This window comes from Clarias gariepinus, chromosome 15 (genome assembly GCF_024256425.1).
Source record: "Clarias gariepinus isolate MV-2021 ecotype Netherlands chromosome 15, CGAR_prim_01v2, whole genome shotgun sequence".
Taxonomy (NCBI): Eukaryota; Metazoa; Chordata; class Actinopteri; order Siluriformes; family Clariidae; genus Clarias; species Clarias gariepinus.
The window spans coordinates 12,660,264-12,677,263 of NC_071114.1; the positions used below are offsets into that span (position 1 = coordinate 12,660,264).

The 17,000-nt window shown below is 35.4% G+C and overlaps 1 protein-coding gene across 1 annotated transcript; it reads right to left on the reverse strand.

Moving 5' to 3' along the window:
* Positions 1–5,720: 5,720 nt before the first annotated feature.
* On the reverse strand, positions 5,721–15,972 carry LOC128543149 (glutathione hydrolase-like YwrD proenzyme). The gene is made up of 11 exons (XM_053513496.1): positions 15,859–15,972; positions 14,971–15,124; positions 14,707–14,860; positions 14,356–14,562; positions 13,481–13,633; positions 13,243–13,330; positions 12,948–13,119; positions 9,768–9,924; positions 8,802–8,972; positions 7,740–7,824; positions 5,721–7,018 (listed from the first exon to the last, which is right to left on the reverse strand). The coding sequence occupies exons 1-11, from the start codon at positions 15,956–15,958 to the stop codon at positions 6,774–6,776; spliced, it is 1,686 nt and encodes a 561-aa protein (XP_053369471.1). The 5' UTR covers positions 15,959–15,972; the 3' UTR covers positions 5,721–6,773.
* Between the last annotated feature and the right edge of the window lie 1,028 nt (positions 15,973–17,000).

Here is a 17,000-nt window from a genome sequence, read left to right on the forward strand (position 1 = left end):
CAAGAGAGGGGTGTAAGCTTTTTAAGAGAACCCCCCCCCCCTCCTGTCTACACCCACACACTCATCAGATGGCTGGCTGAGTACTGGTATAAAGGATATGACGCGATATCTTCCATTTTGGGCAGCATAAGCTGAAGTATAACAAAAGGCTTGCAGTGACCAGAACCTATTTGCATTCTCAAGATGGAAGGAAACCCTCAGACAGATAATGTAACCAAGTCTCCATGGTTTGGGGGTTGGGGGCCCTGAACTTCTCTTTTCCCTGCAAGCAGCTGCATCCTCTCTCAGATCATGGAAGAATCTTCACAAATGTTATGTCATGCTGATTGAAACAGTTTTTAGGTAGAAAGAAACTAACAGAGTTTCAACCTTTTATCCTTTTATTTTAATGGCTAATGTGGGTGAACTTTTTAGTAAGAGCAAATCTAAAATTCTTTATATTACTTCTTTTAAGTGTGTAAAAAAAACAGGTCTCATAAATATTTTGTCCAAACCCCCAAAAATTAGCCATGGCTGTGATGCAAAATAGTCTTGTAGAAACTGATATATTTGCCAGAATGAGGCCATGACATTAAATATCTGCTTGATGTCCTGATTTCCTGAGACAGTTTGCAGTGGTGACTATACAGTAGATGGCACCAGATTATTGCCCAAGTTAATGGGATACCTTTATGTACAGGTTTTTAATTTTTTTTCTTTTTAAAGATTTTTATAATCTGGGAATGACTGCTAATGTAAATTGTCATTAAGAGTTAAATTGGTGCTGTAAATTGAAAAACGGGTCATATTTATTGTCTGATCAACGTAGCCCGCAAAACATTGAAAACACATCTGTGTATTTAGGAGGGGTGTTCAAAGTCAAACTGGGACTTGTGTTGAAATTTCTTATGAATGAAGGCGTAAAATTGATTGACATTTAAAAATGTGTTCTGTTATTATCCACACTTCCGGTTTGACTTGAACACCCTTTGTATGTATTTGCTAACTATTGGATCTAAAATAAGCTTAACTCCTTTATATCCTTTACAATTGCTGAATAATATGGCTTACATTGAAGAACTGTCTCAAACGTCTCAGTACTCAATATAATACTTTAATATTGTACTTTAATGACTATTTTCTTAGTTATCATCTAATGTGATGATAAAGCTGTTAAAAAATAAATATTTCTAAAATCAAATAATCTAAAATTTATTCTAATATAAAAAATAGATAAAAACAAAAAAATTATATTATAGCATAGTGTGTATTCCCAAAGAACAAAACTGAAATATAATTTGTGTCTGCTTAGTGGTGTGTGCTGTGAACAGGGTGTGACCCTGTTGCTAAAAATAAAATTATAACACACAGTTCAATGTCCCAGTTCCTCAGTCAATTGCCTGCGTGAACTCTAGGAAATGTCTCCATAAAAAGACATTAATCAGGATAATGAAGGAACAGTCATGCGCAGCTATGGCTCCTGTCGAAAGCCTGGCCCTAAAATGGTTTTGCAGTATTTTAATTTACTTAAGAAATGGCATTTCCCAGAGTCACAATTGGAACAGAGGATAAGTGAGCCATACAGGAGGCCACATCCCACCGCACCCCTTTACACACACCAACATGTACACACAGCGAGCCCTCCACCCCTGATTTCCATGCTTGAAAATGGAAGCAAATTCCAAAGTGCTGATATACACAGTAGCACACAGTGACAATGGAACTGATTCATTACACATCAGAAGAAAATGTCAAACAGCCACTAAAAATGCAAAGACACAAAACTGACATTTGGTACAACATTAAATGGATATGCTTGTTCTTTTTTATTATTTCTAGACTTTTACTACTTGCTTTTACACATTTAATTTATTACACTTCCAATAACCATATATCTCAAAAAGACTAAAGAAACAGTTAAAAGTTTTAAAAGTAATCTATATACAGATTTCTACAATATTTCTGTAACTTACTCATTCATACATAATAGATGATTTATTATGTTTTTTCTAATATATACTTTAAGTGTAAAAATAATTGGGGTCCCTTTACATATGAAACCAAGTATCCTCATTTTGTGATTCATTCATTTTGTGATAAATAGAGAATCATATAGAGAATAGAGAATCCGTTGCCAATGTTCTGGTGCCAAACAATACAGCACCTCCTCAAAGATCTTGTAGAGTCATGCCCAGAGAGACTAGAGCTACTGTACCCTAGTGGTTCAAGGTGAATCTACACAAAACTGGGCATAATGTTTACAGTAGGAGGAGCTGGCCAATGCCGTGAAGAGACCTGGGACCATCGTTTCCAGATCTTAGTTTATTATAAGTAATAAACTAAGGCGTCATGTTTTAAAATCTTCGCATCGGAAGGTTCCCCTGCTTAAGTCAGCCCATGTCCAGGCCCGTCTGAAGTTTGCCAGGGACCATCTGGATGATCCAGGGCGTCATGATAGAAAGTCCTGTGGTCAGATGGTACCAAAGTAGAACTTTTTGGTCTTAACTCCATTCGTTGTGTTCTGGGGGTGTTTTTCTGCACAGGGGACAGGACGACTGCACTGTATTAAGGAGAGGATGAACAGGGCCATGTATTGAGACATATTGGGCAAAAACCTCCTTCCCCTTAGTCAGAGCATTAAAGATGGGTCGTGGCTGGGTCTTCCAACATGACAATGACCCAAAGCACACAGCCAGAAAAAATCAAGGAGTGGCTCCGTAAGAAACATATGGACTATTAAAAAGCAAATTAACAGGTCTTTGAGGGTCAGAAATCTGGCTGATAAGCAAGTGATCAAATACTTATTTGACACAATAATTCACAGATAAATTGTTAAAAAAATCATACAATGTGATTTTTCTTTTTAGATTCTGTCTCTCACAGTGGAAATGCACCTATGCTGAAAATTATAGACCCCTCCATGATTTCTAAGGGTGATCAAATGATCAAATACTTGAAAATTATAGACCCCTCCATGATTTCTAAGGGTGATCTCAGGGTGATTAAATACTTAGTGACCCCACTATATATATATATATATATATATATATATATATATATATATATATATATATATATATATATATATATATATATAGGTTGATATTATATTTTTTGGTTTCACACTGATTATTGTTCCAAGTTTGTTTGAGTAAATCATTAACCCCAAATATTATCTGCTTAAACAACTGCAAGCCTGTTGCAACAGGATATAAATATGCACGTCCTCCGTAGTTATGTGATAAGAGAGAGAAAAATGCAAAGGGTCACAATTTTAGAAGTCATGGTTGGAATGTGTATGTTTTACCATTTGACATATCTGATATTTTTTAGATCTAATATCCTTTTTTTTCTAAATCAGTTAAAAACTGATTTTGGTACATGACGAAATAATAGTTCTTCATAGTAAGCCTCTAAATTCAACTTACTCTGTACATGTTAAAAAAAAAAATAAGTGGCATGCTCACACAGAACTGAATTCCTATGAAAGGATACAAAGGTTTTTTGTATTTTAATACCTTCTAATATTGCTTGTAAAAAAATAAATAATGATGTGATCTGGTTGTGGCAAGCATCAGTTTTCCTGGAACTGAAGATGTGCTAATCAAATGGCAGCCAAACACAGTCATTTCTGCCAAGAAATTATGGAAATTTAACAAGGCAAATTTTCCAATAGGATCCCCATTTAAAAGATACGTGAGCCATTTAGATTGCAAAATCCTGGGTATAACATGCAGACAGAGTGACTATTAGCACCAACTCATCATAGAGATATCACAGAAAATATTGTGGCAGGATCATAACCCATTCAAAAAATGTATTTCCAATAAAATTATAAGGAAATTATTTGCTTATAAAAACAGTGTTAGTGCATTGGTTACAACTTTAAAAAAATAATTTAACCATTTCTCTGTGAGTCCAAGTTCCGAAAATGCCACAGTCATCTATTGCCATTGAGAAAGGGACTACAGTATATGCACTGTCCCCCATGTCAACCATAATAACACTATACAGTCATAGTTGATCATGGTGATCATGGCTATCTGCAAGACAGTATATACAGTAATGCTTTTCTAAGATTGTGGTGCAGCATTAGCAGCAGTTATTTTTAAATAATGTAGCCTGGCTTCATGTGTTTCAGATGAAGCTTGTGTCAGCGCTAAATTATACCATTACTGTATATAATTTTTTTCTTATTATATTTGGTGTTTTCATTTTCATCTGCTGTACCCCTTCAGTTATAAGGGGCATTCAAATCAAACCAGGACTTTTGATTATACAGAAAAATAAAAAAAACAGTTCTAAGAATAAAAAAACTACCATTTATTTCTCTATGTAATCCCCTGTTACACTAATGCACTTATCCCAGTGTTTTATTAGTGTTTGGACACCATCAAGTTAAAAAGGTTTCTCAGTAAACAAGATCCTTTAATGTGTAAGTGTTGTTCATGAATGATTACATGTACAGTTCCATTAGACAGATGTGTGTCTTCTGCAAGTTGGAGACAAGTTATCCAAAGATTTGTAAGGATCAGACATTCCACTCTTTAAATGTTCACAGGAATGAGTTCTGAGACACCTCGACTGGGATTGTCACAGACATATGGCCTTCTCTAAAATGGTTCCATTATTTAAATGTTTTTAAGAGTCTTATCTACGCAAAAGTCTTGTGAAAACTTTCTTTATATTTTGCTTTCAGAGACTTACTTGAATTTTTGTAATGTAACCTTGAGGAATGTTCTAAGAATATGAATGTTTTAGTTTGTTAAGCTACACAGTGACCTATGAATCATTCAAGCATTAAAAAAATCTAACTTAAGGCATAAACCAGTGAGAAACAGTTGCAGATGTACAGTATACTGTTCGTATACATAGCTGATTAGTATACTGGTCTGATGCTGAATGCTGAGTGGTTGGAACAGATGAAAGGGAAAATGAGATTGCTGCTGTGTTGTCACATAAACAACCAATTTTTTAATTGTATCTTTAGGCACTGCTTGTCATAGTAAAACATTTGCTCTTCCTAAATTTAATCCACATCATTTAATTTCATATAATACAAAGAAATGATGGATAGCTCAAAAACATTTTTGCACAGAACTGTGTCTCTAGTTCACTAAATCAGTTTCTTCCATCTGCCTTAATGGGTTCCCTATTTTTAGGAATCACTGAATGTACCATTTACAAAAGAGAAGGAAGTCTAAATGTCATGCTTAAAATAGCACTTAAAAAAAGAAAAGGAGATGTTTTGTTGAAGACATGTTTATTATGTATTGGAAATAATTAGTAATAATCACACAAATTAGAAAGATATTAGGCTATAATTCCTTACCCACTTGGTAACTTTAACTTGGATCTACAGCATATCTAGCATAAATTATCTGTAAATCAGAAGAATATGAAATCATCTCATTTCTCACATATCCCATATGAATATCAGTCAGGTACAGTATGTACAAAATTCATACATTATTTTTGACTGGGTGAGGCATGTGTAACTGCTTTTATTTCATGGAAAGCATCATAGAAATTGTATACTAATCTTTGGTGTCTTTGCCATGTGTGTGTTAAGCATATTGTGTTTTGAGGTAATCTTGCTGCTAAACTGGTGATCATCTCAAAACTTAACAACAAAGTTAGTGTAAAGCTACAGTATACTTTAAAGCTGTTCTTATCTAAGAATTAACTAAATATTTCAAAAGTTTACTGTAGCTACTGATTAACTAAATAATAAGACTTCAGCAAATGATATAATAAACTTTCAGTTGTATGAAACTGAAGAAGTGTTAGCACTCAGTACTTAAAAGATTAGGTTTGTAATTACACAAATCTGGGGCAGCCTTGTATAACCTATCACAAATAGTATGGCTCCAAAAACTACAATCTTAATATGATACAGTATATGTTTATTTTCTGCATTCATCTCAATCAAAAATTACAAAAGAGACACTTGCACTATAAACTTCATTCAGACTGTAGTACAGGAACATCACAGACATTTTGACAGCCACACTCTGATTTAGGAATATGTATTGATTAGGCTTACAGTATGTCACGTTTGCTATAAGCACATACTGTGGTTAAACAACAACAAGACCAAGACATTGTGCTCAAGGAAATAGCTGTTCTTGCAGCTGGGTTTGTTAAACTGGCTCCTTAAACTTTGGAGGAAGACATGATTGAAAAGAACAAATAAACTTTATACATTGGTTTTGATCAAGTACTGTATGCTTATGGTTTAATAAAGTTTTCGTGACAAAGTATGTTGTAGGCCAGTATCTTTTCCCATTTGACAAGTTTTTCCCAGACTGCCACATATCTATCCTTTAGGTCATGATTTTAAATGAAAAAAATATTTTGTAAACAGGGAATTTAGAAATATTTAAATATCATTTTAATATATTTTAGCTAAAATGATCCTGGTGTATCTGAAGCATTTATTTTAAAGCATAAAGCATTTAAGCATTGTCTAGCAATAATTAAATGAGGCACATGGACTTCTACTTTTCATCTCATTATGTGAAGTGTCTTTTTTCACATTACAGTTATGGAAGTAAAAAAACTTGATTAATTTTTCTATATTAATTAATTACTCTATATGATCCCCTGCTATATGCTCTTATCCCTGTGGTTGACTAGTGGTCAGATACCATCAACGTAGAATGTTTTCTTTTTTGCGCTTTCATTTTTGCGTTTTCACAAGAAATTTCATTACAAGTCCCGGTTTGACTTGAACATCCCTTTTCTTTGTCCGCTAGCCCAAATATGACATGTATTTCTTTGCAGTTAGCTAGTTAATATCCCAGAGCACAGCCATCTGCCCTAGGATCAGATCCTGCCCACAGTACCCTCTCTTCTCCTTCTGGTTTTTCATCGGTTAAGTCCCACCACCACTTTCCCACGCTGATAATTTGCCCACGTCCAAACCTCTCACGTTCATGCCCTTCTACTGGCCAGTTCACCACATGGCCCCGCTTTTTGAGCTCATCAACCACACCTCGGTCCATGCCCGCCTCCAGATTGAGCTGCCATATCTGTGCTGCACAAAGAGTTTGAGCATTTTACTGGGGAACTATACACCAACGCATACAGTATGTAAGAAAATTACACGGCTTATAAGAGCTCTATAAAATAAACACGTACAATGCTAACTATTCCCAAATTATTATTTTTTTATAAGAATCATTCTATAAGAATTATATAACTTATTCTATAAGAATAAGCTTTGTGCATACATATATATAATTTTTTATATATATATTTTAAAATATTCCATTTTAGAAATAATAAGTAAAATAATAAAAAAACATTTTACATTCACATCATCCTCTGCAATCATAACACATTTACAGACATTCTACAGTATATTTACTTTACAACTGATATTCAGCATTTATAAGTCATGTAGATTTCCCTGCTTTACCTTACAAGTGCACTTAATCTGTAATAAAGCACTTGTTCAGATTCTCATAAAAATATTATTATTAATAATAATAATAATAATAATAATAATAATAATTATTATTATTATTATTATTATAATAATAATAATAATAATAATACACAGGGCATATTTCCCCTATTTAAATGTATATTTTATAACCTTATTTTCTTGTCATTTGCAGTAACTATGATTATATTATCACAGTTCTAAGCACCTGCACTATAACTACAGCTTAAGCAGAAAACAATGTCAAAACAATGTGCTGAAATCTAAGAACTGAAATCCTGACCAATTGATCCTCAATTGAGTAACTTACCAGCCTGATCATATTGCACAAACACACGTGGGGCATCAAGTGCAAGCTGAGGATCCATGCCAAACTCTAACATATTAAGCAAGACCTGCAGAAAAAATATTCTTACTATCTTATCTTTATATCATTGACAGTCATTAAAGTCATTAAATCATGTCAGCATCTATTAGACTATATTGCCAAAAGTGTTCGTTTACCTGCCTTTAAATGCATATGAACTTAAGCTGCCTAACTACAGTATAATAGACTAAAAACTCATCCTTAATTTTATTTTCATTGTACCATCAGGTGGTATTCACTAACACCCTAAAACTGCAAACACTCCAAAATCATTGAAGTCAAGAATTTGTTGAGAAATTAATTAATTAAACAAACCGCAGCTTCAATTATGAAAATCTTTATTATTAAGGTCCAAATCTAAGACCTCAGACCCAAAAGCAGACTTAGATATTACTGGATAATGGAGATGGAGAATATATACAGTATATAGACAAAACAGCAGGTCTTAAAACCACTGTATACTGTACATACAAACGTTTTTACTGTACTAAGAAGTTGTCCAATTGCCATGACTCAACTTCCAAATAATGAATAAAAAATAGAAAAAAAGAAAAAAATAACCTACCTGTTTTGTAAACATTTTTTTTATGTTCGCTAAAAAACTGTGTAATTTCTTTAAAGTTTAAGAAAGTGTTTTTGTTTTTTGCGCACTGAAGTGCTGTAGATTAAATCATAGCCTTGTGCTAGTAGAAATAGGTCAAACTCTGCAAATAGCTTTCAGGCAAAAGTCTGAACACACCTGCCCAAAGGCAAGCTCCTTACTGGCTCTAAAAAAAACTATTGTTTATGGGGAAATTTTTTTATTTTTTTATTTCACTATTATCTGCCTTAGAAATAAATAAATTTCACCCAGAAATAATTTGTCTCTTTACAAACTCTTAAATTATACATTATAAAACAAGAGGTCCATTCATATTTTTGGTATAATTGTACTGTATGGATCTGATGATTCTGTATGACCTACTGCTTTTCACATGTTAGGTGTTAGACGTAAGTAAAGCTCACCTGTACGTGACCCTGAGGCTGCATGAAGCCCCCCATCACCCCAAATGAGCAGAGGAGGCAGCCTGATAAGGGATCTGTGACCATGGCAGGGATTATAGTGTGGTACGGCCTCTTCTCCGGGCCTACGCAGTTGACATGAGTGGGGTCCAGAGAGAAATTAGCTCCTCTGTTCTACCCATAAAAGAAAGAAGTAAAAAAGCAATGTAAAAAAGAAATTTACTTTATAATGGACTGTAAATAAGCAGGACATAAATGACTTCTTCTGCGAACCTATGACTTTCTACATGAGAACTGGACAAGGGGTGTTTAAGTCAAACTGAAACTTTTGATTGTGCAGAATAAGAGAACACAGTTATGAGGGTTAAAAGTACCTTTATTTTCTTATATAATCCCCTGCTACACTAATGCACTTATCCCAGGATTTCACTTTTGCTTGGATACCATCAAGGTAGAAATTTTTCTCAGTACCCCCGAGCCATGATTACACTACCTACTTCATGTCTGAAATGCTGGTCTCCCAGGAGCTCCTTTTATGGATCAAACATGTGAAAGTCAAAAAATCTTTGCACCATTCCAATGTTTAACTGCACCTATAGTAAAAGTCTCATCTCTGTAGTGTGCTTAAAGTCTTCTGTAAATGTTGATCAGTTTTACACCTTCTTTCGTACGAAATTGCATCACAAGTCCCGGATTGACTTAAACGCCCCTCGTACGCGGTCTATCAATGCAACATAGTACAACTTAAAGGTCCCAGTCCCAGTAAATCCCAGGAAGTATATGCCCCTACGCAGTTTATTTACACAGCTATTTTTTCAGCATAAATGGATTAATTTAAAAACGTATCATTATTATAAAAATACATCATTATTATGATCATTATTATTCTTAGTGAATGGAATATTGTGCATGTTGTGAATATATTATTGTGAATCAGTGAATTATCTGAGATAGAATGTATAGACCCACTTGGAGGGAAAATCCACAGTTTCGGGGGACAAGACCAGTGCCAAAGCCCATATAATTGCTGTTCACAAAGGAGCAGGCGTTTCCCTCTCCGTCCACCACACTAAAATACACCGTGTCACTTCCTGTGGGAGTCCCAGGTTCACACACACTCTTGGCTCTGAGGTGAGAGTGAGAAGGTCTCAGGGCTGCTCAGCATCAGTCATGTTTACAAGGGCCACATTCACAACAGGAAAACAAGCGACAGTCTCCCTCAGGGATTACTATCAGAATGTGTTTATAGTCAGGCTAACTCCTCACGGTAAACTTTGTTGAAATGTCACCAAAATCAGTTATTCAACAAAGAAAATAAGACAATATGCTTAAAATAGAAATTCAATGTTTTGGGCTGAGTCACATGCTGTGTCTCACTTGTTACAAAATTTATTCTCACTCATTTATTACAGTACATAGGTTGTAAATACATATCTCAGTCATGAGGGTTATAAACGCACACACACACACATATTCAAACAGAGTGTAGCCTGTTTGGATTTCCTTTAGCCAACTGAAAGTCTAAAGTCTAAAGATTATGACCCCCCACCCCCGGCTCTCCCATCGTATCACAACGTCATGACATTGTGTAAACAATCCTATCTAAAGTAAGCACAGTGCCTGGCACTAGCTGGTACCATACAGAAAACGGGGAGCCCATAGCAAAATTTTGTTCTTTTTTTGTTTTTTCTTGACTCATAAGATTGAATTGAGCTGTCTCATTACAAGCTTGACTTTGTCTTTTCTATTTCTCCTAAACCCCACATAGGAGAAACAAAGAGACATAACTGAGACACAAAGCGAGACATACTTTTGATAAACATTTTTGAAATCTGAGATGTACATGAGAAACAGAACTGCATTTAAAGAAGAAGCAAAAGAGCCATATATAAAATCATGAGATATAAATGAGATGCATGAAACAAGTTAGAAATATTATAGTTTTATTAAAAAACCTCAGCATACAGTAAAATAAATTTACAAATCATATAATATAACAGACACCAGCTAAATCTGGAAAATCAAGCCACTAATTTATACAAAATGTCAAAAAAAACTGATAAAGATATTACGTGTCACACTGCTTAACTCAAAGTATGATTTATACAGGTGTTACACAAAGGCCACAGCATTGTGACAATCTTCCAGTGAAAAGAATCAGTCAAAAAGGAGATGAAAAATTTTAAAGGAAAATTGGTTGCTTGCTGTACGTAAAGGCTACAAGAACGGGCCAATGCCAGGAAAAGTTTTTTCTCTCCGGCTACATCAGTGTTCTTTTGTGGTGGATGTCCAACAAGTTTATCCAAAAACTGCAACTCCTGAAGTTGCTTAGTATATAATAGAACCAAAAATATATTTTAAAACATTTGAGATTTACCTAAACACCACTCAGCTACTCCCTTCCCAACTTTCCGAAGCTTGAGAAATGGGCTTGACCTTGCTCATGGGCTGGTGCTTACCTGACTGATGATGTGCTGATGGAGACCCTGGAAAATTCTCCTGCATTTTCTTTGTTGAGATTCTTGGTCTCCTGAGGTGGCATGCTTCTGAAAAGAACCCAGTTAAAGTAAAATGTATATAATTACCAAGTTACCCTTTTTACAAAAAAATATATTGGTCTTAATTTATAGAATATAATTAACCAATGTTTTTAAAGTTTCATGTTCTGGTAACTACTGTTAAACACTGAACACTCTATAATAAAAATACTGGTTTTTAAAAACTGATCATGCAGTAACATTAATTTATTATTTTTAAAAAAAAGTCTAATAATAATACTGTAGCCAGCTGAATTATTTTTACCATAAAAAACTTTTAACCTAACAAATGTTAGTTACCTAGTTATGCTAATCCACATGCTAAACCAACAGGTAGCATTTGAATTCCTTTTGTAATTTAAGAAAAAACGTAAGCTGTGTAAATTTTAGCTAAGTAAACCAGTGTTTTGTTTTTTGTTTTATTTTTAACCAAAGACTCTGTGGTTTTAACTTACATTTTGAGCAATTTTAAATTTGGCGCGAAATAGTAAAACCCACCTTCATCGTCAGTTTTGTCTTCTTCTTCATTTTAATCTGCGGCAGCCAAAGTGGGTAGTGCGCTACCGTCACCTAAAGGTCTGGATGAATGATGGATAAAGTGTTTTTTCCTGACTTGACACCGAGGCCTGACGATGCGCTGCACATTTCTCTAACACAACTGGCCACTTAACCATTTGCAGGCTTACAGCATGTGTGGGAGAAATTGTTGATAATAAATTGTCTTTACTAGACTCTATATTCTAATTCAATTGTAGGCTTAATTGGGGTGCCATGAAATTTTTTTTTAACATTAAGTCATAGATGTATAATCAAAAATATTATATTCTGTATATTATTTAAAATATTATATTCTGTATATTGTATTTTAGTTTTTTATTGGTTATGGTTGGATTTTTTTTTATTAACAAGCTAGATTTCGAAATGAATCATTTATCTATTACAAAGTAATTTTGTAACTGACTTTAATTGTTACCAACCTACATATCCTCATTTCAGTAAAGAGTATGATAAAGTATATGAAAAAGTACTAAACACACTTTAGTGTAGATGGCACTGTATGTCAGAGAACCCTAGCCCTTAAACAATTTTTAGCCATTCTTCTCCTGTTTTAATAAATATACTGTATGTGAGTCAGGATTGTGCAATATAGAGTGACATTTTTAGCAGAATATATTCTTCAACATAAAGAACTCAATTTTATTTTATTTTAACTAACTATAAACACATGCCTAAGCAAAAAATTAAAAAAGGATCATATCAGAACACATCAGAAAACCCAAATGCACAATTTACAATACCTGTATACTTTATGTGTGGGAAACACTGCTTTGGGGAAACAACAAAATATGTAGGTCGCACACAAGATGAATATGAACTATTTCTGAGATTTAGAGGTAATGAGACGTATTTGAGACACATTTGAGAAGATTGAGAAAACAGCTGAAATCTCATTCAAGTTTCAAAGTCGGCTTATTTCTGCATATGTGAGTTGCACACAAGACAAATGTAAACTAAGAAATTAACATGAGAGCTCATCTTGGAGTTTCTTTGCTATGGAAGAGAGAGAGAGATATGATCTCAATAAAGCAAATTTAATTTGTTCTAGTTCTACCTGTCCATTTGGATCAACTGAGCTCGCTGGAGGGCATAGTCCTTGGAAAGAAGCCCCTCCACGGGGACATTCACCTTTTCAGGGTCTGTGCTGAAGTGCATGGTATCAGCCATGCTCAATTTCAGAGACTCAACCAGGATGTGCAGGTAGTTGGCACTGTTGTGGCCCAGATCTGCATGTGACGTAAATTGTTTGTCAGTTTGTCTGAAATCACGAGACTGAAAGTACAGGGGCTGCAAACCACTGAACGTTGACCTCTAAAAATATAAATAAATTTTTTTTGCAAGTTTTGTACCTTTGAGGGGAATGTTCTCAAGGATATTAAGGGCGATAAGAGCCGCCATGCCTTGACTGTTGGGTGGGACCTCCCAAACTTTTACTGTCTGTAAAAGTAAAATAAAAGCCATCATTCAAATTTACCAGGGTTCCTGTATGACACATGGGCATGTACTGTAATAAAAGGCTAATACAAAACTCAGTTGAAGGCGGGGAACTACTGATCCAACAGACCTTTCTTTCTCACTCTAACCTACTTTGTAATCAATGTTAATCGGAGTGATTTCAGTTGTGACGTGGTTCTTCATGTCATCCAAGCTCATCACACCACCATTTTCTTGCACAACGTCTACCACGGCTTGGGCGATCCTGCCCTCATAGAACCCCGTTTTCCCATGCAGCACAAGCTCCTGGCAATACATTATTATAACAGCACAGACATACAGTAGTATATACTACTATTTATATCCTATATTAGAGCAAAAAATCCAGAAGCTAAATTTAATATTAATATTGACAATGTGATGTAAAAATATTTAATCATTCAAGTCAAACACAAAAAAACGAAATGTGTGTTTGTACAAAAGGCTTTGTTAAATGTTAACTCAGAAATATATTGATTCTAGTCAATGGACAAGGAAATTATCTAAATCTATGATTTTGCCATGTATTATTAATTCGCTACTTAGCTGTATCATCCAACCATTAATCCTAGGTAGGGCTTGTAGGTGCATTCCCTACTGTATGTCATCATGGTGGACATTGTACACAAACACCTAGAAAGCCACTCCTGGTGATGCAGCCATATCTAAGTTCAGTTGTAAATGGGCAATAATCTGTAGTTATCAGTGATGCCTGATTTCTTTTTCAACAATTTAGATAGTGATTTAGAGCGCAACTGTGGCCAGTTTTTTTCAGAGGCAGTTTTTTAGCACTGTCATAGGAAACACAAAGTTCCCAAATACTTTTATCTAGCTAGCCTTTATCCAACATGCAGAATCATTACCCTTTGTTACATAAAATTATATGGGATTCATTATTACAACAGTGTGTAAGTACAGGAGCGCTCTCTTAAGATCTTGATGACGTACAGTATACCACATATAAACTACACCCAAGGAATTCTCCGTACCTGGAATGTGGTTGCAAGGTTGGGATTGTTCATGACCTGGCCATGTTTAGGTGGCTGGTTGTTAATGAGTAAATCTTCTCCCAGTTCTCTGCCAGCAGCCCTCAGGGATTTGGTATTCTTAGCCCACTGGTATGCTGTAATCTCAGCCACTGGGAAACCCTTCTGTGCCAGCTCTATAGCTGGGTGTAGCAGGTCAGATAAAGTCACCTACCAAAAAACAAGTACAGGTACAATTAACAAGTCTGTCCTGCTCTTGCTTTTAGTCAGTTGGTGCATAGTTATTTCTCAATAATTACTAAATATAGTACTTATCTGGATCTTTTCCAGCACTGGCTTGATGTGAAAAAATACCTTTTTGCTTCCAAATAATGTCACCGTGTCACACCAACATGCTGCTGCTCCAGGCACAGTGACATTGATAGCGTGGCAGTTGGGTGGTGGGTTGCTCTGACTAAAGCCACACCTCTCCATCAGTTCCAGATTCTGCGCTTTAGGACTTCTTCCACTAGGACCAGCAAAACCAGAGACTGATGTTAGTAATTAGCTGCTTGGTGCCCTCCCTCACAACTATAACTTATATATTTATACAGTAGTTTTGTCCATGTTTCTCCTCACCTTCCATTAAGTCCTCGCACCTGCTTGGTGGCAGCGTCATAAAAGAGACAAAATGCATCTCCTCCGAGGCCTGTGCTTGTAGGCTCTGTTACATTCAGAGCCGCGGCCACAGCCACGGCAGCGTCTGCAGCATTTCCACCCTTTTTCAGGATTTCTGTGATGGAGAAGCATTTAAGCTTTCAACATCCAGTATCAGTCAAAAGTTTGGACGTACCTTCTTATTCAGTTTTTGTTGTTTAATTATTGTTTTCAACATTGTATATTAATACTAAAGAAATTTTATGGAACTATGTAGTCAACAGAATGTGGTAAATAACCAAGGATATGTTTATATTTTCTGTTATTCAAAGTAGCCATCTTTGTTTTTAAGTAGTCATCTGTAATGCCTTACTGGTTACGTGTGCCCTCAATTTTGACTAAGTCATCCACAGTGTCAGCAGCAAAATATGACTACCTGACAGGCGCAGTCTACTCTGAACAGTGGATGTGGAAATATGTCTGCCACTTAAATTCTTAAAAGCATTTATGTGGGCTCTAATCTGTGGTGTTACCAGAGGCTGGTGTTTTCAGAGGCTTGTCATTCTAATAAACATATCCACTGCAGCAGAGGTAGCTCTCGGTCTTTCTTTGTTGTGGCCTGTCCTCATGATGGACTCCTAATTTGGGGCGTCTTTAATATAAATTTGTGCACTAAATGCATATCAATCAAGCATATCAAACCAGACCTTCTTTTTCTGAAGAAGAAGGTCTTTCCAAACTTTTGACTGGTAGTGTACTTCCCCACACCTAAAAACTAGATGTTTCTCTGGGCTCTGTTAATATATCCCCCCTCAAAGCAGCTAAAAAAATTCTGCATGACCATATATCAGTATTCCGTCTGTTTCTTACCGAGTCCAATGTTGGATGCTAGAGGCTGACTGGATGCTACACAACCATTCAAGCAGACGACTGGTGAGCGACGAGACGAGAACACCAAATCAGCTTGCATTTTCTTTCTTTAAGAGGTCCTGAGTTGAGGTGAAAGAGTACATATAAAAAAATGTGGTTCAAATCACTGATTTTCAGATTTCTGAATAATTATATCCATAGCATGTTTTTTATTTATACTGTAGCTACAATTGTTTGTACTGAACTGCATTCATGCTTTTACCTAAAGGGACATGTGGACACATTTTTGTCCAAAAAAAAAGAAAAAAAAGAAAAGAGCAGGCTTGGTCACCAACTGTTCAGCTCTGACTAGGTTCAGATATACAGTTCAAAACAATATTATAAATATATACACTGTTTTAATAAGGTGACGTGAGGTCCTGCACATGTACAGTAGTGCACATTTTGCCTGTTGTTTCCTGCTATCTTTAAACATTTGCAATCTTTGTAAACAGACATGCAAACTCATAGATTATGTTCTTTGGATAATTATTTTAGTAAAAACAAAAATCGAAATACACTGAACCAACATGTCTGCTATAACCAAAGGTCACTCTGGACGTGGAATCGGAGTACAGTTCAAACGCCTGTGCTCAGGAAACGGCAGCAAAATTGTCGTACCCAGTGTTGCCAGGTTAGTGATTTTGTCGTTAAATTTGTCAACGTGTTAAACTCCTTTCTGAGCAGCTTTCAGTCGGGACAGCCCCTAGTTACGCGTGTTAGGAGAGCTGGTCAGGTTCGTAGTCACGGAAAGCCAGACGCGAACACTTGCGCGAGCTCCATGTTTACAACAGTCAGTCACTGACCGTCACTCTCCTCAACAGCCAATCACTGAGCACCACTTTTGTCCCACCCACACACTTTCTGTTCTTCAATTACTATATTGACAAGTATACGAATGTTAATATATATATATATATATATATATATATATATATATATATATATATATTCTTGACTATATTTATAAGGAATAAAAGTTAATAAAACTTATTCAATCTATAATAATTTTCACTGTGTCTATTATCCATAGTAACAAATAGTACTGATTCTCTCTGGCATGCTGTCAATCAACTTCTGCGCCACATCCTGACTGAACCGAA

Bases quoted from the DNA above. Each gene is read 5' to 3' on its own strand.
- LOC128543149 (XM_053513496.1), bottom strand. From the start codon at position 15,958: ATGCAAGCTGATTTGGTGTTCTCGTCTCGTCGCTCACCAGTCGTCTGC. The intron at 13,634-14,355 runs GTACGGAGAATT...ATGTATTGCCAG, and splicing joins ACCTTGCAACCACATTCCAG to GAGCTTGTGCTGCATGGGAA. The intron at 9,925-12,947 runs GTAGAACTAGAA...CTCTCACCTCAG, and splicing joins CAGTTGATCCAAATGGACAG to AGCCAAGAGTGTGTGTGAAC.